The 13,070-nt window shown below is 40.7% G+C and overlaps 1 protein-coding gene across 9 annotated transcripts in view; it reads left to right on the top strand.

The window, feature by feature from the left end:
* Nucleotides 1–13,070, top strand: part of NCOA1 (nuclear receptor coactivator 1) — a 266,512-nt gene that overhangs the window by 219,647 nt on the left and 33,795 nt on the right. For all 9 annotated transcript variants that reach the window (XM_062209051.1, XM_062209056.1, XM_062209057.1 and 6 more), the window contains 3 exons: nt 6,161–6,275; nt 8,346–8,514; nt 9,389–9,703. In XM_062209051.1, the coding sequence (XP_062065035.1) occupies nt 6,161–6,275; nt 8,346–8,514; nt 9,389–9,703 (599 nt within the window). The remainder of the gene's footprint in view (nt 1–6,160; nt 6,276–8,345; nt 8,515–9,388; nt 9,704–13,070) is intronic.

Genomic DNA, 13,070 nt, shown 5'->3' on the forward strand with positions numbered 1-13,070 from the left:
TTTTACCCAGCATTGAATGTGAGTTCTAATTATACACAGCCTTTGTCTCTGTTGTTGAGAAGGCATGGAACTTGATGGTGGGGAAATCCCTGTGGCAGCCATAGCACCCGTGTTGGGAGATTCCCTGGGCAGAGCTCCCACCTTGAGTCATCTACTCACCATTTTACCATGGGCCAATGCCAGGTCAGCTGCACACAAGCAGAGCCTGGTGGCAGCTGTTCAGTCATCCTTTAATCATCCCAGCGGTTGCCCTTGGCCTGTTCCTGTGCTCGCTCAAATGACCAGTGAGCTTGCAGTTGTTCTGATTTTCTTCTGTGAAAACCTTTCTTAGAAAATCCTCTCTGTGCTGAAAGCTGTTTTGCTGTAGTTGAAGTTTCACCATCAGTTAATATTTTCATGGGTCTTATCTTTGAGAAATGTTTTTAAAGATAATACATATTTCCGGCCGGCGCCATGGCTTAACAGGCTAATCCTCCGCCTTGCGGCGCCGGCACACTGGGTTCTAGTCCCATTCGGGGCGCCGGATTCTATCCCAGTTGCCCCTCTTCCAGGCCAGCTCTCTGCTATGGCCTGGGAAGGCAGTGGAGGATGGCCCAAGTGCTTGGGCCCTGCACCCACATGGGAGACCAGGAGAAGCACCTGGCTCCTGGCTTCGGATCAGTGAGATGCGCCGGCCACAGTGGCCATTGCAGGGTGAACCAACGGCAAAAAGGAAGACCTTTCTCTCTGTCTCTCTCACTATCCACTCTGCCTGTCAAAAGAAAAAAAATAAAAATAAAAAAGATTAAAAAAAAGATAATACATATTTCCATGAACTTTGTTTTTTCTAAAGATTTATTTATTTATTTGAGAGAGTTACAGAGTTAGAGAGAGAGAGAGAGAGAGAGAGAGAGAGAGATCTCCCTTCCTCTGGCTCACTCCCCAGATGGCCGCAATAGCCAGGACTGAGCCAGGCCGAAGCCAGGAGCTTCAAGTGAGTCTCCCATGTGGGTGGCGGGGACCCTAACACTTGGGCCATCTTCCACTGCTTTTCGCAGTCCATTAGCAGGGAGCTGGATCAGAAGTGGTGAGCCAGCACTTAAACTGGTGCCCATATGGGATGCTGGTATGGTGGGTGGCAGCTTTACCTGCTGCACCACAACACCTGCCCCAAGAAATTCTTTATTCTTTTTGTGTGCTACCATAATATTTCCTTCAGCTCTGGGTTTGTTTTTCTCTTTTTATTTCTTTTGTTATTTCAGTGATATTTTTGTAAGGGGAATAAAATATAGGTGAAAACTTGGCTACCTTGGTTCTGTTTAGAAAACTAAGGCCCAGAGAATAAACAGGAACACATACACGCACACACATACAGAGAGAGAGAGAGAGAGAAACTTGCCTGGAGCTATACAGTTGATGTGCCCTGAACTGTATTTCAATCTTGGTTTGCCTGGTTTCAGAACTTGCTATTTATATGTATGCACACACTCATGCAGTATGAGTAAGTGACTAAAATAATTTTGTCAGAGTTCTACTCTAAGAGCACTCCAGATAAGCACTGCTTTTCAACACATACCCCTTTCCAAAGGTGTTGCACATCAAATTGTACAGCATGCCTCTTTGGAAGTACCTCCAAAGCCTCCCCCTGTCCTTTTGGCTATCTCCAAATTCCTCTTCTTTTATGGTGAATTTGACTTTTGGAAATTTCCAGAGTTATTTGAAACTAAAATTATTGATCCAAGTAGTGTAACACTGTTTTTCTAAATCAAAACTAGAATAAGTGTACCTGTGAGGAGACTGATTTTCTTGAAGAGCATGTAGACCAGTGAAGATAGGTCCTGAAGAATTCCAAAAATATTTGAGTAGTACCAATGTCTCTGGACTAAGTGAATGACCTTTGCAGCTAGCTATCTTTAAGTTCTGTGAACATACGCATTCTGGGATGGCCAGCTTTTGAATCTTAATAATTTGTAGTAAGTTAAAAAGACTGTATAACTATAAAAACAGTGAGTTTCAGTACTTAAAAAGGTCTGCTTTTTGTTTTGTTTTGTTTTACTGAAAGGCAGAGAGACAGAGATCTTCCATATGCTGGTTCACTCTAAATGCTTGTGACAGCTGGCCCTGGTCCAGGCCAAAGCCAGGAGCTAGGAGCTCCACCATGCTCTCCAGCATTGGTGTCGGGGATTTGGTTCCACACCTGCTGCCTCCCAACATGTGCATAGCAGGAAACCAGACTGGAAGCAGAGCCAGAACTCGATCCCAGGCTCTCTGATTGAGGATACAGGCATCGCAAGCGCTGCTCCAATACACATAGGGAAAGACCTGTTTTAATTTCCCTGTTTTTGAAGTCGCATTAGTGGAGGGGGTGGTTTTTTTCTTAGTTATTTTTGAAGTAGTTAAGACAGCATGCATACTGCAACATTCAAAAAAGATACCAAATCAAAGGGAGAATGAAAAGCTCCTTCCTAAAAGCAGTGTTCTCCTGTGCCTCCAGAACTTCCGTGTGCACACGGACCTCCCTCCTTGCACAGGTGCTGTCATAGTGGGCATGTTCCTTGTCAGCATCTTGATCCTTTCTTCACTGATGTTTCTTGGAGGCCATTTTACATAAGTTCATAAAGGGATTCTTCATTCTATTTTTTTTACTTTTATAACTTTTTAATGTTTCTCCCAGAATTTTACTTAACCAGTTGCCGAATGGTAGGCATTTTTTTGTTATTACAAAACTGTAATGAATAGGCTTATGTAGAGATAATTTTCCTCGTATGAGAGTATATCAGAAGTTTAAATATTTCATAGACTTTCTAGATCAAAGAATAGATACTGCCAAATGGCCCTTCTCAGAGATTATATCAGTTTATACTCTAAGTAACAATGTATCTGTTTCTGCATATCCTTGCCTAAATATATTGAATTACTTGCTTTTTCATTCTATTGATTTTATCTTTTTTTTTTTTTTTTTTTTTTTTTTGACAGGCAGAGTGGACAGTGAGAGAGAGAGACAGAGAGAAAGGTCTTCCTTTTTGCCGTTGGTTCACCCTCCAATGGCCGCCGCGGTAGCGCGCAGCGGCCGGCGCACCGCGCTGTTCCGATGGCAGGAGCCAGGTGCTTCTCCTGGTCTCCCATGGGGTGCAGGACCCAAGCACTTGGGCCATCCTCCACTGCACTCCCTAACCACAGCAGAGAGCTGGCCTGGAAGAGGGGCAACCGGGACAGGATCGGTGCCCCGACCGGGACTAGAACCCGGTGTGCCGGCGCCGCAAGGCGGAGGATTAGCCTGTTGAGCCACGGCGCCAGCTCTATTGATTTTATCTTTAAAGTATCTTGGTGTAGTTTTAATCCACATTTCTCTTATCATAAATTAAACTAATCATTCTCAATGATTTTATGTAACCTGTTCACCTTCTCTTACTATTTATCTATTAGGTTATTGTGTTTTTCCTCACTGATTTATATGTTAGAAAAATTAATCCTTTGTTCCACATCATATTTTAAAATATTGGACACTAACTGCTTTGCACAGTTACTGCCAAATGTAACACAAAACCAAACCAGAAACTTCCTCAGCAACAGCTGAAGAAAATTAACTGTGAACATCAGAATCAGTGCATACTGAATCAATTGTTAGAAGAATAGAGTGTGCAAAAGGCCACCCTCATACGTTTAAGACAATGCCCTCTACTTTATATACAGAAATTTTAAAAATTAATATATAAGGCTTTTGCTGTGCTCAGTGTGGTATAAAGTTTCCCTTTCAACCAGATTCTAACTGGAGAAAGTCTGATGCTGAGCCCTTTGTAAAGATGATAGCAAATGTTAATAGCTTGATCCCTGTGGTATTGTTTTCAACACTCTCCCCCACCCTCCCCGCGCCCCACAGCCACCAGCCTCCAACAAGAAGGACTGTGTCACTCTTGGATTACCCATGTGTGTAAACAAGAACTTCAAAAAGTTTGTAGAAAATGAAATTAAAAGATATATTTTTGTACAAAAAGTTTTGAAATCCATATATAGTTTTTACATCATATGCATTTTCCACAAAACTTTTTGAATACCTCTCATATTAAGTCATGTTTGTAATAAGGATATAAATATGACCAAAATAGGTTTATTTCTGGGCAAAGAGGAAAAGTGTTTTTCCTAAAACAGTCCCAAAAACCCTCAATTGTTATATGAGGCAGTTTCTAAAGGAAGTCCCAAAAGATTGCAGTGACTAAGGGGTAGGGGAGGGACTTGTAATACTCATCCATTGTATGCAAGCAAAACTATTAATTGAATCAAAATTTGACTTGTTTATTGTGTTATTTATTTATTTGTGTTTACTTAGTCACCAATTCAGCATATGAATCTTTTGAAAATATTTTATCTAACTTCTTAATATTTTATCCACTAAACAAGTAAAATGAGATAGTGTGTTCTATTACCAAGTCAAATACCATCGTATAATATTTGATATGGACAGTAGACAACATTGTACATTTTCTTAGACTGTTTAATATAATTAACTTTGTCTCAGGTTAGATTTCTTAAGGGGGCTAGAACTGAGGAATTAATGTGTGCAACGTAGCATAAGACAACTTCAGATAACCTTATCTGACCAACTTTCTGGTTTAAATTAAGTGATTGTTTTCCCATTGTCATATTTTTTGTTTTGTAATTTAGTTATTTTTGTTTGTTGCATTTTTCAGGATCCTACAGAATTTGATTTCTCTATCATTTGTCATGATGGAGTCCAATTTAACTAGAAGTTGTAATTATATGCATTTAAAAGTGTTTATGTGTAGACTGCTATTTTTTATTTTTACTAAATATTGTGCATATTGCACATAGAAGTTGGGCCTAACTTGTTTCAAATCTCTTTAAATCAACCTGTTCTTCATTCATTAAAATGAGGAATTTTATCCAAATAAGTTTTGTTTTAAAATGCCTCCAAAGTTCTTTTAGTTTGAAAATTGTATTAGCTTGCTAGCTGCAATACAGAATGCCACAAACATTTGTAGTCTCCCTACCCAAAATGAACTAAGATATTTTTCTTAATACTCTTGTATATGAAACAGCTATAAAAATAGAATCATCCTGAATGTAATGTCTTGAAATATGCCTTTTTTCTTTTCTACATAATAGTACGTTATCAATATCTGTGCCATGATTCATGATAGATTCCCTAAATTTCTGAAACTTAGATTATTTGTAATATTTTCTTAGTATAGATAATACAAAGATAATCATAAATGTTTCACAAAAACTTCCTACAGAAGAACTTTTTAAAATGCATATGCTATTTTCCTCAAATACAAAATATCTCCAACTCCTTTTTTCCTGAGTCATCATTATAAACATAAGCTGTTACTATACAGCAGTATTTTCAGGTTCACACCTGTATGGCCTTGTCCATTTGCTAAATGGTCTCAGACTGGTCTGCCTTTCATGGATATATTTTATTATCTTTTTCTTGCAGCTCTCGTTTCATGGTCATGATATTGTTCTTAGTTCTGGCGTATTCTAGTGTGCTATAGACTTAAAAAGCAATTAAGTAAAATTCTTACATTTACCTTTAAAATAAGTAATTTCTGACAAAGTCCTGAGTGATTATCTTATGATAGCTTCAACCTATGTGCAGGGTTTTTTTTTTGTTTGTTTGTTTGTTTTTGACAGGCAGAGTGGACAGTGTGAGAGAGAGACAGAGAGAAAGGTCTTCCTTCCATTGGTTCACCCCCCAAGTGGCCTCTACGGCCAGTGTGCTGTGCCGATCCGAAGCCAGGAGCCAGGTGCTTCTTCTGGTCTCCCATGCAGGTGCAGGGCCCAAGCACTGGGGCCATCCTCCACTGCCTTCCCGGGCCACAGCAGAGAGCTGGACTGGAAGAGGAGCAACCAGGACAGAATCTGGCACCCCAACCGGGACTAGAACCTGGGGTGCTGGTGCCGCAGGCGGAGGATTAGCCTAGTGAGCCTCAGCACCTGCCATATGTGCAGATTTTTAACATCAGATATTCTTTGGTTCAGAAACCTTTTCTCATATTCTCATCTGCATTTTATTAAATGGCCACATTCTGCATGGTTAAGTTTCCAGATAAGTGAACTTTGTATAGTTGAAGTAATGTTTTATATTACTGTACAATATGTTGCTTCTGAAAAATACTGTCATTTTTCACTGTGATGATGACTTTTTTTCTTCAATCAGGGTTACCTGAGCTGGAGTTGGAAGCAATTGATAACCAATTTGGACAGCCAGGAACAGGCGATCAGATTCCATGGGCAAACAATACAGTGGCTGTAAATCAGAATAAGCCAGAAGAGTAAGTAATACCTATTATATTTTATAAGGCATCAGATACCAACTTCTAAACAAAGATCTACTTTTCCCAAACTGGATTCCCGTCTGCATTGGTATCTTATGAGATATCAATTGAAATAAATGTTTAATGAGAAAAAAAGAGGGGTGAAGGAGGACATTGAGTTAACAGATGTTTACTGCATAACCACAAGGTTAGTGAACATTGTAATCACCAAGAGACTGATAGCAGTATGCAGCTGTTGTTTTGTATTTCATGTTACTTTGCTTTGACTAATTACCATAATATTTCGGGGCCTGTGGATGAGTTGGCCTCAATACAACGATTATGTTGCTCTTCACCTTTTAGTTATATAATTATTTGCTGTAGCATTTTTCTTTGGAGCAAAAAAGTATACGGAAGGAACTATTTCCATCTACTCAGTATCCCCTCTTGGTTAGGATTTATTTATGTGTATGTATTTATATGAAAGGTAAATAGAAAGCTCCCATGTGTTGGTTCACTCCCCAAATGTTCACAACAGCAGGGCTGGGCCATAATGAAACTAGGAGCTGGGAACTCAGATTGGTTCTCCCAGATGGGTAGCAGGAACCCTACTACTTGAACCATCACCTGCTGTCTCCCAGGGTGCATGTTAGCAGGGGCTGGGATTTAAACTCAGGCACTGCAATATGGGTTGCAGGCATCCCAGCAGCAGCTTAACTGCTTGGCCAAACTCCCACCCCAGAATTTAATTTCTTCATCCACACGGGCAGCTTACTCCTTAACACAGAGTTCATCTCATAACCAAGGGATGAGTAGATAGTGTCGAGTGTGGTTTAGAGAGCCTTAATGTGAGCTCTGTTACCATTTACCTTCCCAGAAGAAGTATCCGTTTAAGTTATATTACCATATTAGTGTTTGGATTAACTTTTTGTGTATTTCAAGTTTCATGCGTCACTTGGTATAAATTTGGATTAGACTATTTTCTACATGTAGTCAATGAACAGTTTGTTGCTTAAAGCTTAGCATATTTCATTTTTCCAGTTTGATTTCATTTATATGTGGTAGTCACGTCATCTTATCAATATGGTTTGTTCATCTTTGAAAGTTAAATAATATAATATGTACTTTTTTGCCAATGGTTCAATTATCAATTAATGGCATCCATAGAATAAATTCATTATAAATGGGTTTTTTGGGGGGAAGGGATTTTATTTTTATTAAAGTTTCTTCCCCTTTTTTTTTTTAACTGCATTTGGTTAACAAGTTGTTTTCTAAGTCAATATGAAGAATATGAAAACAAATTCAGTCATTAACAGAAGAATGAAAAATGTATTCAAATTATGTACCAAATTTTTATTTAAGTTCTAAATCTTAGGCATAGGACATTTTGTTACAGTAGAATTGATTGTCAAGCATCCCACAGAGAATTTTCTAGAACCAGATTTGCACAGATATATGCATATGAGGGCATGTCAGTAAGTTGTAGAAAATGGAATTAAAAGATGTTTATTTTGGTGCAAAAAATTTTTGAAATCTATGCATAATTTTTTCGTGAATTTTTTGAGAACTCTTCAATATGGGTGGATTTCAAAAAAATTTTTTTTAATTTTATTTATTTATTCGAGAGGCAGAGTTAACAGAGAGTGAGAAAGGTACAGAGGGAAAGGTTTTCCATCTGCTGTGTCACTCCCCAAATGACCGCAACAACCAGAGCTGAGCCTATGCAAAGCCAGGAGCTTCTTCTGGGTCTCCCATGCCAGTGCAGGGCTCCAAGCACTTGGGCCATCTTCTACTGCTATCCCAGGCCATAGCAGAGAGCTGGGTTGGAAAAGGAGCAGCCAAAACACAAAACGGTGCCCATACAGGATTCTGGTGCCGCAGGCAGACGCTTAGCCTACTAGCCACAGCGCCAGCCCCAGGATTTCAAAATTTTTGAGCAAGTCATCATAAACTTGCCTTTTAACTCCATTTCCATTTTTTGAAGTAGCTTTGTGTGCGTGATCATATATATAGACATGTGTATGTATTTGCTTTCTTTAGAGTGAAACCGATTTGCTGTCAGTCTGACACTTTGTTCTGTCCCTCTAGCCAGGGTATTAGTTCGCAGCTGGATGAGCTCCTGTGCCCGCCAACAACAGCAGAAGGAAGGAACGACGAGAAGGCTCTTCTTGAGCAGCTGGTGTCCTTTCTCAGCGGCAAGGATGAGACTGAGCTGGCCGAGCTGGACAGAGCTCTGGGCATTGACAAGCTTGTCCAGGTACTCAGTAAAGGGACCGTTATTTAAATGGGGTAGCATTTTAAGTGAGATTTTTCCATATTGTTTTCACTGTGCTTTAGCTAACTGTTTTATAACTTACTCCTTGTGAAAGTTTAAAAATGCATAGTAGTTAAGTAATTAGGCCTTTTAAGTAAAAGGTATTACAATAATTAGAAATAGTTAAAGTCCTAGCTTTTCACTTGGGATACAGTCTGATAAGCTCTATCTAGAACAGAACCCAGATTTATATCATCACTTTTTATTTAAAGATTTAATTCATACTTCAACCTATGTATTCCATGATATTTAGCTTCCAGGTTGGCATTTTTCAAACTGTAAGGTGATAAATTCTAATTAGTGCATCATGATCAACATTTTCCGAATGGGATTAGATGAGTGTGAAATACAAAATGTCCCAGTGCATAGCTAATAAACAGAGAAAGTTAGGTTTCATGAAACTCCTTTCAGTCACATAAACACCTAACATCACCATTTACATTGTGTATCTGATGGTAATAGTCAAAATGTGTGAAAGGCTTCTTTTACATCAGCCATGGATTTTTAAGTTTATTGATTCTTAAACTTTATGATAAAGTTCTTTTCAAGCCTTTTAATCATTTCATTGATTTGATTTGATTTTAACCATATCTTCATGTTTTACTGAGATTTTAAGTATTCCATTCAATCTATTTTTCCATTTCAAAAGCACCTTTCATAAATGATTCCTTTAAGTAGCAAACTTCTGGAGAGTACAAATTCAGAATGAAAACATGGCCATTTCTAAGAGCTAACCAATCTCAGATCTAAAATTATATGAAGAAGTATGCATTTATTGACATTTATTTGTGCAATGTCCTGTCTTCTGTTCCGACAGGGCGGTGGCTTAGACGTGTTATCTGACAGATTTCCACCTCAACAAGCAGCAGCACCTTTGATGATGGAAGAGAGACCCAACCTTTATTCGCAGCCGTACTCCTCTCCTTCCCCGACCGCCAGTCTCCCTAGCCCTTTTCAAGGCATGGTGAGGCAGAAGCCTTCGCTGGGGACTATGCCTGTCCAGGTGACCCCTCCGCGAGGGGCGTTTTCTCCCGGCATGGCCATGCAGCCCAGGCAGACTCTCAGCCGACCTCCGGCTGCTCCTAACCAACTGCGACTTCAGCTACAACAGAGGTTACAGGGGCAACAGCAGGTGAGTGCTCTTGTTTAGCAATTGAGACTTTTTTAAGGTATGTACCACATTTTTCTTTTCTTTATCCTTTATACATAATTTATTTGCAATTATATTCACTTCAATAAAGATATAAAAATAAAACTCTGGGATCCATCAGGGTACACTGCTCTGTACATAGAGCCTGAAATTTTTCCTTTTTTTCTTCAGGTTTTTTTTTTTTTAATTTTTATTAGTATAAAGAGAACAGATTTTGTGTATTTCATAGGTACAGTTCCAAGAAGACAACTGTATTTCCCTCCACCCCTCCCTCCCTCAATCCCCCTGCTTCCTTCTTCTCTTCTCTTTAATTCTTGCACAGCCATAATTTCAATCCACTCTATAAACACAGGCTTCGTGCACCACTAACCACAACATTCCACAAGTGACCAGCAGGAAGGCCGCAGCTCCGCAGGAGTACAGACAGGGCTGAGAACAGTCAGGTCACAAGATGGCCCTTTCATTCCTATACAGTGGTTTGTGTTCTGTATTAACTATCACACATCAGAGAAAACATATGACATTTGTCTTTTGGGGACTGGAAAACCCCAATACTATATTAAAGGTGTCAAGTCAACTCCCACAGCTTCATGAAGCCCTCAAAGAAGCGTTCCTGGTCTGCTAGACCCTTTGATTCACTTGAAGACTACTGACGCACAGCAGAGCACTTTCAGACTTGCAACTTGAAAGCTAGTTGATTTTTGTTTTCTGGGATATAAATTATGGAAAGCAAACATCATATAATTATTTAATTAATAAAGAGAAATGACTTAGTTTATAAAGAAGAGCATCAAGAAATATTATTAATGATTGCTGGGACAGAAATTAATGTTTGGAATTGGAGACTGACGCCTAGTGGTATTATCATATTAGGAGAGTGGTGCAGGGGATGGTTTGAGGCCTGGGAATTGTGAGAAAGTTAAATCCTCTCTCCTGACAGTGAGTGAGTAGACAGTGAAAGTTGCTGCTGCGCTTTGCGTTCTTTAAATCTCATGGAGGCATATGCAGAGTTCTGTTGGCCCTGGTACCCAACAGAGTGCAATGTTCACATTGAAGCAACACAGAATTTTGGGCTCACTATGTGTTCTTTTGTTTTGTTTTGGTTTGTTTTGGTTTGTTTTGGTTTGGTTTTTGTTTTTGTTTTTGTTTTTGTTTTTTGGCCAGACAGAGTTAGACGTGAGAGAGCCAGAGAGAGAGTTATAGACAGTGAGAGAGAGACAGAGAGAAAGGTCTTCCTTCCATTGGTTCACTCTCCTAATGGCTGCTACAGCCAGTGCTGTGCCGATCTGAAGCCAGGATCCTGGTACTTCCTCCCGGTCTCCCATGCAGGTGCAGGGACCCAAGCACTTGGGCCATCCTCCACTGCCCTCCCAGGCCACAGCAGAGAGCTAGACTGGAAGAGGAGTAACCGGGACAGAACTGGGGCCCCAACCAGGACTAGAACCGGGGGTGCCTGCACCGCAGGCAGAGGATTAGCCAAGTGAGCCTCAGCACCGGCCGCTCACTGTGTTTTAAATCCCCAGATATGTTAGCAAACAATAAGAACTCAGAATGTCACAGAAGACAGTAACTGCCACCTAACGAGCTGCATCATCCAGGCCTACTCTGGGTTCTGGGCCGCAAGTTCTTGCAGTTTGAGGGGTGGTGGGTTCAGCTCCACTTGTATTTCAGGCACAAGTTGTTTTGCACGTGTGTCCACCTCCAGGCTTTCTGTGAGCTGTTCTGGCCAAGGCTTAACTCAGTCAGTGTCTCACTTAAGGTGCTTTAAGCCACAGTCAACTCCAAATAGTAAAACAATGAGCAGATATTCTGACTCAGATGTTAAGTTAATCCACAACAGAGGCAGGCCAAGGTGAGGTTATTTTGGAGGTTCAGGTGTGTTATAAAGGACCCCATTCTTTTTTATCTTTTTCCTCTGCAACTCCTGGCATGCCATGGATACAAGCATCACATGCAAGCAGACCTCCAACTAGCAGGAGAGAAGAGATTGTTTGTTTCTTATATATCTCTTTTCCCATGTCATCAAGTTTTTCCCAGAGGCTCTCTTCCTCCCCAACTCCCCTCCACCCACCCACCCACCCACCCCCCAAAAAAAAGACAAAAGGGAAAAAGAAAATAGAAGGGGAGACAGTGCTGCGTGTCTGGCCAGCTAGAACTGTGTCACACTCATGCCCTTAAGTAATTGTTGACAAGATCTGACTCTGAGTTCTCCTGGGTCACCCCGTGAGTCACATGTGTTGGGATGGTCAGCTAAACAAAATTGTGTCTGTCATCAAGGAAGAAAGAGTAAACAGGTGTAGGTTAGCGTTAACAATACCTGATAAAATTAAGACATTGTTCACACTTGGGATTAATGAATGGGGATGGTACACCCACTCTTGTCTTAAATTCTGGTAAATAACACTATGCATATTTCAAGTGAATGAATATCCATATAAAAAATTTAAATGTCAGTCAAGGGATGGACATTTGGTACAGGGGTTAAGATGCCACTTGGGATGCCTGCATCCCATGTTAGAGTGCCTGATCTAAGACCTGGCTCCACTTGGGATCCAGCCTTCCACTAATGCACACCCTGGGAGGCAGCAGTGAGGAGCCAGGGTGACTCCACATGCTAGAGCTGGATTGCTGTCCCCTTTCTCCTGACATTAAACTCACCCAGTCCCAGCTCTTGTGGGCCTTGGAGAGCAAATCAGCAGGTGGAAGATGTCCATCAGTCTGCCTCTGTCTCTTTGCCTCTCAAATAATTAAAAATATTTTTAAAAATTCAGTCATATAGCATCTATTTGGAAACACAGAAAGCAAGCATAAGGAAAAAGTTACATTCAATTCATACAGCTACTTACATAGAAAATCTGAGAGAACCTACAATTAAAACAGAGTTTCAATGAGGTTTTTAGATAAAAGAACAAGAAATAAAACATAATGGCAATTTTTTTTACTAGCAATAATCAATTAGAAAATATAGCTTCAAAATATATTCACAATGTATAAAACTTAGAAAAGTATAAATCACTGGCTGGCGCCATGGCTCAACAGGCTAATCCTCCGCCTAGCGGCGCCGGCACACCAGATTCTAGTCCCAGTCGGGGCGCCGGATTCTGTCCCAGTTGCCACTCTTCCAGGCCAGCTCTCTGCTGTGGCCCTGGAGTGCAGTGGAGGATGGCCCAAGTGGTTGGGTCCTGTACCCCATGGGAGACCAGGATAAGCAACTGGCTCCTGCCTTTGGAACAGCGCGGTGCGCCGGCCACAGTGCACCAGCTGCGGCGGCCATTGGAGGGTGAACCAATGGCAAAAAGGAAGACCTTTCTCTCTGTCTCTCTCTCACTGTCCACTCTGCCTGTCAAAA

Source organism: Lepus europaeus, chromosome 13 (genome assembly GCF_033115175.1).
Source record: "Lepus europaeus isolate LE1 chromosome 13, mLepTim1.pri, whole genome shotgun sequence".
Classification (NCBI taxonomy): domain Eukaryota; kingdom Metazoa; phylum Chordata; class Mammalia; order Lagomorpha; family Leporidae; genus Lepus; species Lepus europaeus.